Source organism: Leptinotarsa decemlineata, unplaced genomic scaffold, assembly GCF_025532065.1.
Source record: "Leptinotarsa decemlineata unplaced genomic scaffold, Ldec_3_MD MMD2_tig00026361_RagTag_RagTag, whole genome shotgun sequence".
Taxonomy (NCBI): Eukaryota; Metazoa; Arthropoda; class Insecta; order Coleoptera; family Chrysomelidae; genus Leptinotarsa; species Leptinotarsa decemlineata.
Window position 1 is genome coordinate 1628278 of NW_027412704.1, and position 17337 is coordinate 1645614.

General features: G+C 37.6%; 2 protein-coding genes across 3 annotated transcripts; one reads left to right on the forward strand and one right to left on the reverse strand.

Annotated features, from left to right (window-relative positions):
- Positions 1–37: 37 nt before the first annotated feature.
- LOC111517163 (uncharacterized) lies at positions 38–4529 on the forward strand. Of its 2 annotated transcripts, none has more exons than XM_074185047.1 (3): positions 38–241; positions 2326–2793; positions 4316–4529. In XM_074185047.1, exons 1-3 carry the CDS (start codon positions 185–187, stop codon positions 4334–4336), a joined length of 546 nt encoding a protein of 181 aa, XP_074041148.1. In that variant the 5' UTR covers positions 38–184; the 3' UTR covers positions 4337–4529. The 2 variants fall into 2 exon arrangements, with proteins under 2 accessions (XP_074041148.1, XP_023028999.2); XM_023173231.2 differs by having other exon boundaries at positions 2326–2785.
- Positions 4530–5555: 1026 nt separating this feature from the next.
- LOC111517168 (uncharacterized) lies at positions 5556–16736 on the reverse strand. The gene is made up of 5 exons (XM_074184917.1): positions 16641–16736; positions 12121–13263; positions 9771–9863; positions 6994–7669; positions 5556–6024 (listed from the first exon to the last, which is right to left on the reverse strand). Exons 1-5 carry the CDS (start codon positions 16711–16713, stop codon positions 5556–5558), a joined length of 2454 nt encoding a protein of 817 aa, XP_074041018.1. The 5' UTR covers positions 16714–16736.
- Positions 16737–17337: the final 601 nt, after the last annotated feature.

Here is a 17337-nt window from a genome sequence, read left to right on the forward strand (position 1 = left end):
CATAATTAATACTGAAATTCAGCCGTTAGATGCGCTGATGCTGCAAAACATCGCTTCGGTTCTTTTGGGAAGTGTTTCGCAATGATGAACCTAACCTCGAAATTTTTGTATCAGCTTGATCCGACCTGTTGAATTGTAAAGTATCCCGTCCAGTAGTAGTGATTTAGTGTGTCGATAATTTAAAATGTCACAATGGGGGGAGATAGCAGGAAGACATTCTGATAGCACACATAATCAACAGGTGAGTTTTCAATTTGAACGTAACCGTTAACGGTGGAGAAAATATTCGAACATAAAGTTTGCGTTTTTCTGCAGGGTTTGATTTTGATATCAATAGCAATGGAATGGCGCATTTTGCAGATAACTTTGGTAAACTACCCATTGTTCGTATTTTCGATCTTCTCCTATTTATTTGTTGAATTTGACGGTTGTTTACAACATTTCTGGCTTGGCAACACGGCTGATGCATCATATGACGTTTTCTTTGAAGCTGTCTTTTAACAATAATTTCTGTTTTTTCAACATGTGAATCACCACAGTAACAAGTGTAACGAACTGAAGAGTATGACATAAGCAGTGGCGCTCCTAAACATTCATTTCCGGGGGTGCTGAATTAACAAAAAGTTTACAAACAAGAATTCTATCTATCACGGAAAATTAAAAAAGTATTATTGGAAGTAAAACCGAAGTAAAACTTGCCGTTTTTTATAGTTTGCGTAATCAAGTCACGGAGGAACAGTAAAAATAAAAGTTAGTTAAAGAAAGAATATAGGCAAATGACTCAATAAAATTATTATTTATTTATATTTCAGAATAAAAAAAAGAGAACAGGCAGGAAAATTGAATAATCAGGTTTTATTCATTTTGTTTTTAGATATGCGACTTCCAAGAGTGTGGAATAGTATATTACTAGATTGTATATCGTCAAAAATATGTGTCTTGAAAATTTTATTGCTTCTCACGAAAAGCTCATAACTATTTTTTCTATATTCAAGCATATAAACTTGTTTGAATGAAAATTGTAAGAGCATTTGGTGTTGTGATTGAATATAATAATATGTCCAAAAGCAATCAAGTGCATAGTTCTAAAAGATACAATAATAAATAATGAATATAGAACAACATTACGAGGTCTGTTGAAAAATACGGCAAATGTTCAAATTTCGCGGGCTCGTAGGTATACTCGTCTCGAACAAATCTTCTTCAGTTTCAGCTATTTAGCATTTTTAGATCGTTGGTGCGAGGCATGAAAATTGGAAAGTTAGGAACGTTTCGGATTGAAAACACCATAGGAACTACGTAGAAAGCCAAAAAGTTTGAAAATATTTGTTGTAAATACAGGGTCTTCCATAAAGCCCTTTCTATCTTTAAATTTGAATAAAACAAAGCGTGAGACATGAGAGAAATTTTGTATTCGTTTGAAAGACCTATTGATGCCATTATGTGTGGAATATAATATCATTCAAATGCCTGCCACGACTTCTCTGGATGGAGCGCATCTGAAAAGTCCAATTTTCCATTACTCCGCGGCATGAATCATGCTGAATGTGACCAGTGGCAAGGGTTATGTTGGATTTGAGGACCGCTGTTGTTTGTGCCTTGTTCGCATACACCTGCGACTTGAGGAAACCCCACAAGAAAAAGTCTAACGGGGTGAAATCGCACGATTTCGGTGGCCACCACGTGAGATGATCATGCCCTCAAATTGCTTGTGCAGAATATCCAATGTGACACATGTCGTTGGTGTCGAGATCATCCAATTGAGGCCAGAAGAAGTTGGTTATCATCGACCTATAGTGCTTGCCGTTGACATGGATGGCCTGGCCAACGTCGTTCTCAAAGAAATATAGACCAATGATGCCGCCAGCCTAAAATCCACACCAAACACTGTCTTTTTCGACATGCATCGGACGCACTTAGATCTCATGTAAAGTGGTATCGTCCCTAATTCGACAATTTTGTTTGTTCACGTACCCATTCATCCAGAAGTGGGCCTCATCGCTGAAGATGATTTCAATGAAAATTAGAGCCAGTTGCCAACTGCTCCAGAACCAGTCAGCGTTGTCTATGGTCGTTTACCTTCAGTTCCTAGGTCAGTCCCTGTTGGAAAACCCTATACATGGTGTAACATAAGTACGTTGAAATATTCAAGTGACGTATAAGTGTATACTTATGTTACACCCTTGATATTCAACCTGTTTACTTTCATTATAGACTGATCATTCGTTACCTGTGTAATTTTTCTGTTAGTATGTTTTCATTTGACTCATCGATGAACCTTGTGCAACCGAAGTTGAGTAAGTAGTATCATTATTATTTTCTCAGCTTCAGCCTAGCCAAAGCCGTCCACAGAGAATATCCAAGACGGCCATGACTCTCAATTACACCGAGCAATTGGCTCCCCTGTACCCGGCCCTGACCAAAACCCAGGTCAGAGCTGCCCTGGTACTGACCAATAACGACTTGCACGAATGCAGATTGCTTCTCGATATGAAATCCGATTTCGTGGAGTTGAAGAAGTCCTTCCGCATGCCCAGTCACTTCCAGAAGATCGGGTGGAACCGCTGGAACGACGTTGGTTTCAGCTTTCGTGGCAAGAAGACTCCTGGAAACGCAAGGAAGTCGCGCGGAGGGGTCAGGAGGTGTCAAGAGATGAAACCGTTCCAGGATAGTCGAAGAGTGAACGTGAAGAAAGAAGATGGAGGAGGAAACGAGGTGATTCCTTCTTTTTGTGATCTGTCGTCTGGGTGCTCCACGTGTCCTTCATGCAATGGAAAGGTCAAGGGTATGTTGGTGAGATTCAAATCAATATTTCAATCGTGAATTTTTATGTTAAACTTCCTGATTTAGATTCGAAATCAACGCTGAAACACACTCATAAATTGAATTCGCCACCACCACCAAACGTACACATCCCTATCAACATGAAGTAGCAGCATTTAATGATTCACAGGCTATTGAATATCCCACTATTAGAAGGTTGCTTGTAGTTCTTTTCCAAAACTTTATATTGGCCAAACGGGGAGAACATTTTTTCAAAGAGTAAAAGAACATAGGAGTGGTTTTTTGAATGTGGAGACCAATTCCACATTTGCAAACCATCTTTTGACAGAGAGAAATATTTTTCATTGTCTGAAAAAAAAAGTTTTATTGACAAAGCGTATCCTATGTTAGTAGTTTAAAAATAGACACATAACATATCGGTGAGAAGATGAACCTAAATAATTTAAAACTATAAACATAGCAAAACATGAATTAGTCCAAAAATTATGAATGGAGGTACATCGACAAAACTGGCCTTTGAGACATTGAAAGAATGCTTATTTGAGTTACATCATTCCTAACTACGTTGACATCATCATGATTCAATTTATTTAAGGACTCTAAATCCGAACCATGCCACATTATGGTGGTGTCATCGGCATACAGTGTAAAATATCCGGATATTTTGGCATTTAGCAAATTTTACTTCCAAGTTGTTTAATATGCTCAATAAATTTGAGCTTGTTGTCAATGTGAATACCTAGAAATTTAGATTGAGTCTCGTTCTTGATCACTAAGTTATCACCGAATGACAGGTCATCAAGAGCACATCTGAATGATGAAATGTTTGTTTTAGTGATATCGAAGGATAGCAAATTAGCATCACACCACTCCTTGATTGTTTTCATATCAGTAGTAAGGTTAGTAACGTTTAAATGTTATAAACACTCCTCCAAGATTTTCTAGCAAAGAAAAATTTCACTTGTTGTGAAAAAAGGAAAATGTGACTTTCATCCCCGCAACAACTGCACAAAGAATCACTCTCGACACGCAAAAAACAAATGAACGTATCTGCATTACATCATAGGAGAGCAAAGCATTTGTGGTTGAGCCTAGTACCACTGATGAGGCCTATGACAGGCTGAAACAGCGCTGCTAGGCAAAATTGCGTTGTGTTTGGGCTCTTGATTTCAATCAACTGTCACAAGGTTCAAAATTTCCTTTTAAAGCAAGATTAATGGCTTCTTTTAACATGCTCAAGTGCATTCCTACTGACAACTTTTCATGTTAACGACAAATGCGGCTTTTTATCAAATCAACGCCAAACAATCAAGGTCGACAAATTTGACGATTTTGTTCCAATCACTGATCATGAAAAATATATCTTGTTTCGTTTTAATTGGCTCACCCTGTATTGTTCTTCAAGGGGGCGTGGTTTAATTTATTATGGTCTTGAAGGTATCGCAGAGGGTACTTTGCCATTTGAATATTTTTAAGTAGCGATCACAAGGCCAGAATTTATCGGTTTTTGGGACACTGTTTTCTGCTTCAGGAACCGGCTCTTCGCCCTTAAAAGAAAATCAGAAGGAGTGGTTGGAGAACATGCAGAAGAGGGGCACTCCTAAGAAAAAAGTGGGCATTCTCATTGTTAGAGACCAAACCGGCTACAAAGTTGCTCCTTTATAGAGGAAAAGACTGATTCCTTATTGTCATTATTGTGTGTTGAACCTTTTTATTTTGTGTTTTGTATAAAAGAATTTTATTTTAGTTATATTTTTACATATTTTGACATGTTCTTTGTAGAGTTTAGTAAATTGGATTGTTCATAATGCAATATTGAGTAGGCAAATACATTCCAATTTCAATGGTTGTGATATTTTTTGGGAAAAGGGGGCAATTTTACTGCTTTCATCAAATGAGTTGGCAGCTACAATTAATTGTCACCGAAATATACAAGATAAAGATATCCAAAAAAGCTCAAAAATCTTTCATTACACTAATTTTTCGAAATGAATACAACATTTGATCAACAAACTGAAAGAAAACTCAAAAGATTGTGACTGTAATAGTTTTTATATTTTGTCGAAAAGAAACCTCTGGAGTGAAATAAATTTATTCATTTCTATCAGCTCTTGATGATGTTAACTTGTTGAACAAACGCCCCCCCAAGCGACAATGTTTTTGTTCCGCTGTGAGAATAATATTTTCTTCAGGGTTTATCAGTTGTCAATTGATAACTGTTGGCCGGATAGCCATAGTTGCTGAGGCTATTGAATCAAAAAGAAGAAGAACTGTTATTAATTGACAACTGTCAATGAGATCACGATTCACGTGACTAACCTAAAACTAATTTTTAAAGATTTCAATTAACATTTAAATGTTCCTACACTGTTTGTCTGCATAAGGTGGCCGATAAGATTTGATTGTTATGAAGGAACTAGCTTCTCTCAAACTCACGATATAAGTCCTGAAGAAGAAAATAAAGCTTGGCGAAAGCTTGACGCAATATCAAAGAGTTTTTTTCTTACTCCCTGGCATCCTCAAAATTGACGCAACCTCACAAACACAAATCATCTTCAGCGATGAGACATATTTCTGGGTTGATAGATAGGTGAACAAAATTTTCGAATTCATCCCGAAAAAGTAATTATTTGGCGTGAATTTTGGGCTGGCGGTGTCATCGATCATGACCGTCTAGGTCGTATATGGAACCCAAACGATTCAAATAGAAGTATATCCAAAGTGTTTTGACGATTTGAAAAACTTATTATTGTTCCTTCAATGGTTCACAATCAAATCAATAATCCCGTCACATCAAGTTTTGGCACATAACTAACTACGTTTCTAAAGTCTTGTACTGAACATGCATAAGAATAACCATGAGCAATATTGTCTTTATCCCACTTAAGCCAAGTTACTGACCGCGAAATATCCTTACAGACAACATATTTCTTAACCCCATCTTGATTCAAGTGAGGATTATTAACTGTTACTAAAACGACTCCTTTCTTCTTCAGTGGGTCGTAGACCAACTTCCAAAATATCGCTGGTAAAGGAAGACCACGATGTCCAGAATGTACATACAAATAGAGCTCAGTTTCTTCACCAGTAGTTTCGTGAGGCAGTGTGGTTACCCCGTAAGTCCCAGTCCAGACGCGTAGAGTAACATTGTGCATAGTGGCATAATGTCTGGTGTCAGTTTCAACCTGGTTCCAGTTGAAACCGTTTATTGACTGCCACTGAGGAGCTGTGTTGATGTACCTGTAATGAGAGTTTATTATTAAAACTATGTTCTTCAAATGTGCACAGCGAAGCCCTGGGGAAATCAGAGACACCATGAAGGGGAGTGACGTAAATCCATTTATGGATACCATTTGTGACCTGTTATTTAAATAGGACCATATCCATCACAGTAAAAAGTAATTCACACCGACTTCAGCAAGTCTTTTTAATGAAGTTTTGTGACGAATGTTATCAAAGGCCTTATCGAAGTCGGTGTATACAACATCAATCCGAACCTGTTTATCCATCGAGTATAACAAAAAATCGGTGAATCCTATTAAATTAGTGTCTCAGAATGCTGTGAGTTCCAGTGTCAACCAGCAGTCTATTGTACTCAGCCTCTCTCTTCAGTAAAATGTTGAGAGGAGGAAGATCTAGAAGGATCTGCATGGCCGCTGACGGTGTAAGACAAATATCGTTCGAAAAGAGGAGGAAAAACGAATGAAATGTCGAGATTTTATCTTAGAACTCTGCAAGACTATCCAGACTACTCTGTTATGATGATTTTTCTGATAATCAGAGTCCTTGGTGGAATAATTCCCTCTCTGCTCTCGAATCTCAAGATTGTGCCGCACTAGAGCAGGAATCTTGGCCGGACAAATTCAAAAGAGGATCATCCTTGGATCATTACATCTGCTTAGGGCACATGCTTCTTCGGCCCAATGATCAGTTACCCCACGGCGTGAGGAGTGGTCATTGGTTGATGATGCAATTGCAGTATTTCTTCATCACATTTGTCGCATCGGTCTATGAGGCCACTGCAATTTATTTAGTAGCTCAATTGTTTTCAGTTCGGGATAACTCCCAAGATATTAATTGAAATCGTATAGTTTGAACAGCAATTGTAATGCGCATGGGATGCTTAAGGTTACTAACGTATTCAACTTGATAAGGATTAATATCGTTTCCGTCTAAATAGCTTTCCATACCCTGAACTCAAAATATCACCTGAACGTGGAGTTTTTCTGCGCAGCGTAAACAAAGTCCCCGTTAGCCGATAGATGACCCTTGGAAAGGAAAAACAGATCTCCATTGTGGATATATTTCTGAGAATTCTCGCTCAGTCCCAGTAGCTTGTTGACGGTACTCTGCTCGGCCTCTCTCACATACAAGTGTTTGAGTGATCCGTCGTAGATTCTGTAGAATCCATCATCCACGTGAAAGGAGGGTCTTGGAATGCCTTCAGCGTTCACAGCGATCGTACTGCTGAGCTCGAACTGGGAATATAGCGGAGCTTGATTCGTAGTGTCGAAGCAAATCTTCATGGTCCGCAGAAAGCGGTGATCATCCAAGACGAATCCTATCTCCGCATTCCTCCCTAAGCTGCTGCAGTTGCCGTTGGTGAACCTGCCCACAGGCAGAGGGTGGTAGTTGCAGGAGATGCGGCTCCAGGAGTAGACCTCTCCGAAGATGCTGAATGTTTCACCTGAGATGCAAGTTGCTGTGACGATGGGATCTGTTTGGTTTCCATCTAGAACAACGAATCGCTGAGCGCAGGAGAATTCTACTGTCTCTCCAGGATCGAATTTGACAGTTCTTTCGTTGTATTTTGGATAAATTATAGATGATTTTCCGTTGGTGATCAGCAGCGGGGTATCGAGGGCGAATGGATCAACCTCGCAGCCTGAAAGTTCACAAAATGGTTTGGTTAGCAATATTGTGGTGTCAGTGGTGTTAGTTTACAAAATATGCCTTTTTCCACACAGTAATACTTTTCTTGAATGTTATTTGGTTCAAAATACCATGATAACAATAAAAGTATTCTATCGTTGTTTGGGATCGTACATGATAACACAGAACAAGTCAATAATAAAATCTAAAAAACTCCAGAAGTGAAAGAATTAAACCATTGAGTTGAACAATCAAGTAAAATTATGATTCAAATCATACATCAACTTGAAAATTCAACAAAACGATTGATTGATCCACATTTGGAGACTATATTGCCATTCTAGTTGAAGTCATGAAGACATAAACCATTGTAGCACGTTACATACCGTGTAGGGAATTGGTTGGATCAGACATACCCAGGCATGTGGATTGGTGGTCGCGTTCCATTGGAATGGCCTGCTCGTTTACCGGATTTGACACCTCTACATTTTTCATTTTGAGGTTATATCAAATTAAATGACAATACGGGAACTTAGAGACAGAATTGTTGAAACTTGTGCTGACATTACCCCAGAAACATTGCGAAATGTTAAAAATGAGATCGAAGTCATGATAAGCAGTGATTTTTCTGCGAAAACGATGGGAAAGTAACTAAATATTGAACCAAATTTAATTGAGGCGAAATCAATAGATCTGTAGAGTAGGGAGGGTGAGTGTAGGTCCACAGAACTTAGGCCAGGAAGGTGTACAGGTCACTAGAAGACATCTCCTTTATATCGGTAGGTGTAGGCCAAAACTCGAAGAACACACACTCTCTTATTGACGATAACTCCGAACACTCGCATAAGACATGTCTAACAGTTTCATCTTCCTGTTCACACATCCTGCATAGAGGTGTGTTCACTAGCCCCATGTTATGGAGGTATTTCCTTAGTTGACAATGGCCAATCAGAAATCCTACTGTTAAGCGTAGATTTTTCCTGGTCATCGCCAGATATTTCTTCGGCGCCAGCTTCCCACAAGATTGCATCTTTTGATTTCATCCCATCTCTTTAGGGATTGTGCTAATTCTGCAATTGTAGAAGTAATCAGGCCGTAGGTGCCATTGAATCCTAAAATTCTTAGTCCAGCTGCTTCCTTGGCTAAAGAGTCGGCAATGCGATTATAGTCCATCCATTCCCAATTGGAACGGCAATAAAAATAAGAGTACAGTCATAAACATTTCTTGCATGTGGCCCCTAGTCGCCCAGATAGTTAGTAAACGTGCTATCAAATGTAGTTGAGGAATAAAGGCTCGGCTAGCTGGACTGGCTGAATACTAATTTTTTGTCCGTTTCACAATATTTCTTTATCAGTGCCGTGTGTTCGTGGGGTTAGGTGAGGTAGTGAGTGGTTTTGCAAACCAATCTTTGAAAACTTTCTCTAGAGATCAATTACGCTAACACCAACTGATATTTTTGCACTCGACGCGCGTTTCGCTAACAAGGTTAGCATCTTCAGGAGAAGCAAACTGATACTGAATCTAAAGACAAGGGTTAGCTGTTTATATACCTAAAGTTTTATGGTCCGATGTGGACTTTGTTTGTTAAATGATGATTATCCTAATTGATTTTTCGGTAATTATTTAGTGGAACCACTACCTGCAAATTAAATTGTCAACAATAGATTAAAAGGTATAAGTTAATTTTCATACTCATTTCAAACAATATAATCATAGTTGCGTTGCTTTTATCACCTTCGAAAGGTTTATAGCCCCATAATATTTCAAGTAGTTTACTTCTTGTTTTTCATAATTTGTAATATTTGACGATTATTATTTGTTTGATTTCCCCGATAGATTGTGTCATGAATGTTTAAAGCAGAGCCACTGCTCTGAATCATTCATTTTTCATCGGGAAAAAACATTCAACGTCAACTTTTGGCAAAATTAGTTTTCATTATTGACTTTTTTGTCATAGTTACAAATCAAGGAAACGAATACAATGGTCCAGGGCTCAAAAATCAATAATAAACCTGGCAAAACTGTGAAACTAATATACTAACAATGGATTCTGAATTCGCTTGATTATTTAGGTTGTATCTGATCAAAATAACCTCAAAAATAACAATCTCACCTGTTGCATTAACATTGGATACCAGCAAGAACTGAACGAACAACAAAAAGAATGTAACAAACAACATTTTAGAAAGGTACTGATCGTTTTTCCCTCAAAATCATTTATAATCATTTTATCTGTGAAGTACCGAGAGTACAGTTGAAACAATATCTTATCTAATCTACATATTCATTTATTTCTAGAAGATATGACCAAACAAAGATCTGTTTGGTTCATTTCTGATTTAAATTTGTATTTGTATTTAACTCAGGTAGTTCAAATTGAAACTGGAAAGTGTACCAGAAAAAATACTTTGGAATGGTTTCAAATTCTCTGAAAATAAGGTGTGAATTATTTATCACGAATAATTAGCCAGCCCAGGCAAATAGATTGGGATGTAGTGAAACAAGTACCTAAAATTGAAAATGGAGCAAATGCCTAGTCAACGTTCGTTGATTAAGATTGATTAGGTTATATACCTGATAGAAAACCAGTTAGCGGTTACATATTTCTTCTTGAAGAAAATCCCATCAGATCTACCAGTAAAAAAACAAACAACATAAGCTGAGTATGAAGTAGCAGCTAGTCAAGAACTAATATAGTTGAGACTAGTTATATTGGAGTTTGGTTTGAAGTTTGAAGACGCAACCATTTCAGATATAACCGTCCTCTTCCCTCATTGTTTATCATCAACTCATTTCCAGTGGGATGTTTTTTTTTACGAACTAACGAATGGTACCCCAATGGGCAATCCATCGAGTCCGGCGGTGGCAAACTTTTTCGTGGAAAATTTCGAACAACGGCTTTAGAGCAAGCGGCCATGAAATCATATTGTTGGCTGCGCTATGTTGATAATACGTTCATGATATGATAAGATAGTGAAGAGAAACTAAAAGATTTTCTATCATGACCTAACTCTTTCGACCCAAAAATACAATTCACAATGGAACGAGAAACCCAAGGGACTCTAGCTTTCTTTGATGTTCTTGTAAAGAGACCTGAAGATGGATCAGACATACCCAGGCATGTGAATTGGTGGGCGCGGTTTATTGGAATGGCCTGCTCGTTTACCGGATTTGACACCTCTACATTTTTCATTTTGAGGTTATATCAAATTAAATGACAATACGGGAACTTAGAGACAGAATTGTTGAAACTTGTGCTGGCATTACCCCAGAAACATTGCGAAATGTTAAAAATGAGATCAAAGTCATGATAAGTAGTAATTTTTCTGCGAAAACGATGGGAAATTAACTAAATATTGAACCAAATTTAATTGAGGCGAAATCAATAGATCTGTATCTGTAGAGTAGGGAGGGTGAGTGTAGGTCCACAGAACTTAGGCCAGGAAGGTGTGCAGGTCACTAGAAGACATCTTCTTTATATCAGTAGGTGTAGGCCAAGACTCGAAGAACACACACTCTCTTATTGACTCAGCCACTGAGTCCTAAAATTCTTATTCCAGCTGCTTCCTTGGCTAAAGAGTCGGCAATGCGATTATAGTCCATCCATTCCCAATTGGAACGGCAATAAAAATAAGAGTACAGTCATAAACATTTCTTGCATGTGGCCCCTAGTCGCCCAGATAGTTAGTAAACGTGCTATCAAATGTAGTTGAGGAATGAAGGCTCGGCTAGCTGCACTGGCTGAATACTAATTTTTTGTCCGTTTCACAATATTTCTTTATCAGTGCCGTGTGTTCGTGGGGTTAGGTGAGGTAGTGAGTGGTTTTGCAAACCAATCTTTGAAAACTTTCTCTAGAGATCAATTACCCTAACACCAACTGATATTTTTGCACTCGACGCGTGTTTCGCTAACAAGGTTAGCATCTTCAGGAGACACAAATTGATAGTAAATCTAAAGACAAGGGTTAGTTGTTTATATACCTAAAGTTTTTTGGTTCGATGTGGACTTTGTTTGTTAAATGATGATTATCTCAATTTTTCGATAATTAACTAGTGGAACCACTATCTGCAAATTAAACTGTAAACAATAGATTAAAAATACAATTCACAATGGAACGAGAAACCCAAGGGACTCTAGCTTTCTTTGATGTTCTTCTTGTAAAGAGACCTGAAGATGGAACATTGGGCCATAGAGTGTACAGGATACCACCACACACAAAAAATCTAACAACCAGCCGCAACTGAAAGAGGGGTAAAAATGTTTCGACTTCCAAAAATGTGTGTTGCTATTGGTCAAATCATATTTTTTGACATCGATAACAGTTAAAAAAACTTCATATTTGTCAATGTTGATATATTTTTTCGAAAGCAAAACACAAAAATTATGTTTCATTACCAGTAAAACCCAACACCATTTTGTACTGAGCATTGTGTGATATAATGGTACCAAAGTGATTTCTTTTATGTGTCTAGCAAGCCAGAAACTGTTAGACTTGGAGCGTAGGTAACAACTTTCCTAAAATCAGGTACCGTACAAGCGTAAGAGTACCCGTGGGCTATATTACTTTTTTTCCACTTGAGCCAACTCACTGAATCTGAAACATCTCTACAAATGATATACTTTTTCATTTGTTCCTCCTTCAAGAACGGATTGTTGACCCCTATCAGCACAATTCCTCTCTTGTTGACCGGATTGTACACAATTTTCCAGTATAGCGCTGGTACAGGAATGGCACTGTAGTCAGAGTTGGCGTACAGATATAGCTCTATGTCTTTTCCAGTCTTCTCGTGGGGTAGCGACGCCACCCCGTAAGTACCCGTCCAGACCTGTAAACCCACCTTGTGGGCATTGGCATAGTTTCTTGTATCCATCTCCACCTGTTTCCAGTTGGCTGCGTTGATGCTCTGCCATTGGGGAGCTGCGTTGATGTACTTGAATGTGGAGTTTTCCTCAGCTGCGTAGACGAAATCTGCTCTGGCGGTCAAGTGACCTCTTGCCAAGTACAGAACTCCGTTTTGAATATACTTCACAGAATCCGTAGAAAGTCCCAAGAGTCCGTTGATAGTTTTACGCTGACCTTTCCTCACGTAGAGGTTGTTTACTTTCTCGCCATTCAAATGATAGAAACCGCTGTCTTCATGGAACTGTGGCCTGGGAGTATCACTGGAACTGATAGAAATGGTGGAGCTCATTTCAAAATGGGAATATAGTGCGATCTGCTTCTCGGTATCAAAACAAATTTCCATGGTTGTCAGAAAACGGCTGTTGTCCAAATTGAACCCAATCTCTGCTGACTGACCATTTTTGCCGCATTTACCATTGGTAATCCTGCTGGTAGATACGGGAACCCCGCTGCAGACGATTTTTTCCCAGTTGAAAGTCTGGCCATTCATCTTGAATCTCTCACCTGACACGCAAGTTGCGACAACAATTGAGCCAGATGACTTTCCGTTGGTGAGTACTTCACGTTGTGGGCAGGACAGTTCCACCACATGTCCTGCTGGAAATCTGATAGTTCTCTCGCCGTATTGTGGATAAATGATGGATGATTTTCCGTTTTCGATTAGCAGTGGAGCATTCGCAGAAAATGGATCAATCTCGCATTCTGTAAAAAAACATTTTTCAGAAGAAATCCATTTTTTTGTTACTTATACCAGAAAATGTATGAAGTTGGAGAAATGGTAAGATGAAAAGCTAAAAGAACAACTAGTTCCCTGGCTAATACCACGAAGAGCATTGGATTATATCCAACAGACGTCGGCGTAGGAATTTTCACAGCAGTATTTCCTGTATATGCTGTTGGCGATAATCAAATCAACTGAAAGAATAATTTCTTCGGGCCAATCTCGACTTATCTATACTGTAGGTTTATTTGACGTTGTTTACCAGATGGAGCGACGACAAAATTGTTGTTTGTCGTTCGCTTCAGCCTTGTTCGAGGAATGATACTCAGAAAGGAATTCGATTTTCAATAATGGAACATCATCAACCTAAATTTGATGGCCACTATTCTGCACTGACGAGAGGCCAAATGGCCCGAAACCGGTATGCAATTCTGCCCGTTCCTGTATTTGAAAATCGATTTCAGAAGTTGTATCGCCAACAGCATATGCAGGAAATACTTCCGTGAAGATTCCTGCACTGACAACTGTTAGATATAATCCAACGCCCTTCGTGGTATTAGCCAGGGTAGTAGTTGTTTACTTACAGGTATCAGACTATCAACCTACGGTATAGGTAAGTCGAGACTGGCTTGAAAAAAATGGTCCTTTGAGTAATGTTTTACATATATTCAGAATATTTGGAAACTTAATCAATTAAATTCATGTGGCTCTACAAAAAATTTCAATTTTTTTCTTCCACCGTTCTTGAAACATCGTCAAATTTATATTTTCTCCATAATTCCCACCTACGGGAGTAGCTCGCTATTACCACGAACGCAGTTTTAAAATGTAAGATTATCTATTATGCCTGTTCATGTGCTTTTCCTAAATTTTTGCTGTCGCTAATCGCTAATGCTCACCGCTATGTCGTACAGTCCACAACCGCTCAAAGTTTTCGCTTTGCCAGTTAGAATTGCAGCAGGAATTCCATAATTGCCGCAAATCCCCCTGTTTTCCCCCTTGAGGGTGGAAATTCCTGATTTCGTTTCTTGATGATTATTTATGCCATACAAAGAACCTACCTGCATATTTCAAGATTGTACGTTAATATAAGAGTGTCAGTCAATCACTAGGTACCCACTTATACAATATTAAATAGCCTCAGCATATATTATAAATGCGTAAAGTTTGTAAAGATGGATGAATGTACAGTATAACAATTTTCAATTGAAGGTAACTCATATACAAATTGAACTGAGAACTAACGGCAACAATGTTAAATATTAGAACTAAATTCTTACCGGGGGCATTTTTATTGTCTATGTCATAAAATTTGCCCCCCGTAACAAGATAGCTTCTGCTTGTCGATAGGATGTACGAGCGAATAGGTAAACCAGTTCCTTAAACACTTTGAAACATCGGTAAACTGATCAACACTTCGCAGGTCTATTATATTTGCGTCCTTAAAATGCCATAACTAGTCATTCGGTTTCTTCATTATGAAGCGTCTTCATCTGCATAGGCGTAGTGTGTTCAGTTTCTTGTGAACGTGACTTTGTTTTGTATTTATTAAATATATTTTATTATATTTATCAAATATACTGTTATACCTATTAACTTAAAAATATAAGATAGAGATACATTATCATAGATTTTCATCACATTCACACTTTATTGTGAGATAATTAGTTGACCTAGTCATTAAACTCAGGTATAAATGTTCGTTATACTCAGGTATAACGTCATTAATTAGTTCCTAGAATATTATTAGTTTCTAGGTACCTAGATAGTAATATTTCAAAAAGTACTTATATATAAATCACAATGTATGTAGAATTCAGTTTGTTAGTGAACACGCTTGAAAAAGCTACTGTGAAGCGAAACACGTGTTGCGGATTTGTTAAATCTGTTCTAGTGAAAATCTCACATTGAAGTGTTTTTCAAAATACATCAACATTAAAATAGTTTTTGAGGTAAGTAAACAACTAACAAATAGCTGAATAGGATTATTGAATTTTATTTTTTTTATAATATTAAGATGGATGCCGTAGCAGGTCCAAGTAATGTACAAAGAAAGCGGAAGTTCCATAATTAGTGAACCTAGAATTATCTTGAAATATGCAGGTAGGTTCTTTGTATAGCGTAAATAAGCATCAAGAAAGGGAATCAGGAATTTCCACCCCCAAGGGGAAAAAAGGGGTTTCAAAGATTGTACTGAATTTCGTCAGTTTTGAAGTTGGAAACCTGAAGTTTTGGGTTAATAAAAAAACTTTCGTTCAGAACTACTTAATATAAACAATCTTACGGCACATTATCTGTATGTAACTCCAACGGTAACTCGAAGATAGCTCTTAGGGAGCAAGAATTTTTCCGACTCACTTAATACTTATCGTTATATCGTGACCAAAATTACACAAAACCTCTGTTAATTGTAGCTTCTGTCATTCTAATGTATAAACTGTATTTATGTAAAGTTTTTTCAATATAATCAATACTTTAGGCAATTTGGGGAAACGGAAAATAGCATTTCTCTCTCAAATAATTCCAAATGATATGGTAATACCAAAATCTACTTGGCATACGTTTTTGTTGTTGAACTTGACGTGTTCTATAAAAAAATATATATTTTACAGTAAAGTCAATAGTTCACTAAAAAATCGAAAAGAAAAATAATAATTCGTGGGACACGACGCCAGCCTGTCTAGGTGTGCAAAAATTCATATTGTATTTTTTCGAATAGCAAAAATATGAGCGTGTATACCGGGTGTCCCACATTTTATGTGACAGGCAATATCTGGTTTGTTGAAGGAGATACACAAAAATGTTTCATACAAAAGTTTCAGGAGTTCATGAGAGCTATATTTTGATATAATTTTTAAATATACAGGGTGTTTGGTGTAGGTGCTACAGACCAAAATTTCATTTTTTAAAATAGAACGCCCTGTATATCATTACATATTCAGATGCTACGTTAAATTCTGATATCATTTCATGTTTGGTTTTTGAAATTCGGTTACGGCGTTGTTGAGTTATTGCTTAAAATGTAAAGTCTTGAGAACGACTATTATTTTTAAAAATATCTCATACAATTATTCTCTCTACATCAGATCACATGAAAATTAGTCAAAATTTTGGGTGTTCGAAGTAATGGTTTCATTTTTGAGTTGTGGAATTCAGTCAGGAATCATTTTGAATATGAAACAATTGGATGAGACGACACAAGACTATTTGGTCGATTTTACGAGACAAAGGCAACCTTTACTGGCCAACTACTTAATTCATACACCATATTCACTGTTGAAGATCATTGCACCGAGTTCATTGCATTTAAAATTTTTCAGGATTCTATACAACTGCCAAACATATTCGATAATCTCACCTGTGGCAGATGGGGCGCCAGATAAAAAGGAAAACTGAAGAGTCAAAACGAGGGTTACTGAAAAAAGAAACATGTTTTCACTTACTATACTATTTGTCATCTTGATACCCTTTTATATTCCCTCTCAGATACTTGGAATTTTATCTCGTACTACGAGCACGCTATACTGCTTCAACAAAGTTAGGAATGAAGTTTGAGAATGAAATGAATGAATAAAATCATTATTTTCAACTATTAGGAAAGAAATGATTTACATTGATCTGAATACCAATTCCACTTTGGGTTTCTCCAGAATTTTCCCAATCTGGTTAGTTACCTTTTTTACATAAGACAGGAACGCTTTGGAGTTGTCCCTCCTGACACATAAACATCGAACCTTTTATACTTTGCCGATATTCTTGTCTTTAGTATTGAATTGAAGCTTTTTTTCTACTCATTGCTCATTAAAAATATCATAGTATAGATACGCCTACAAGCAACACGTGTTTCGCTATATATTAGCTTCTGTATAGACGTTCTACAGGCACGCAACATGTGTTTCGCTGTACTGTAGCTTCTTCAGGCGTTTCTATACTTGTCTCTAGACGTCTTACAAAAACGCAATACGTGTTTCGCTATATAATAGCTTCTTCAGGCGTAGCTACATAGTATAAATACGCCTACACGTATATTCTTGTCTTTGGTATTGAATTGAAGC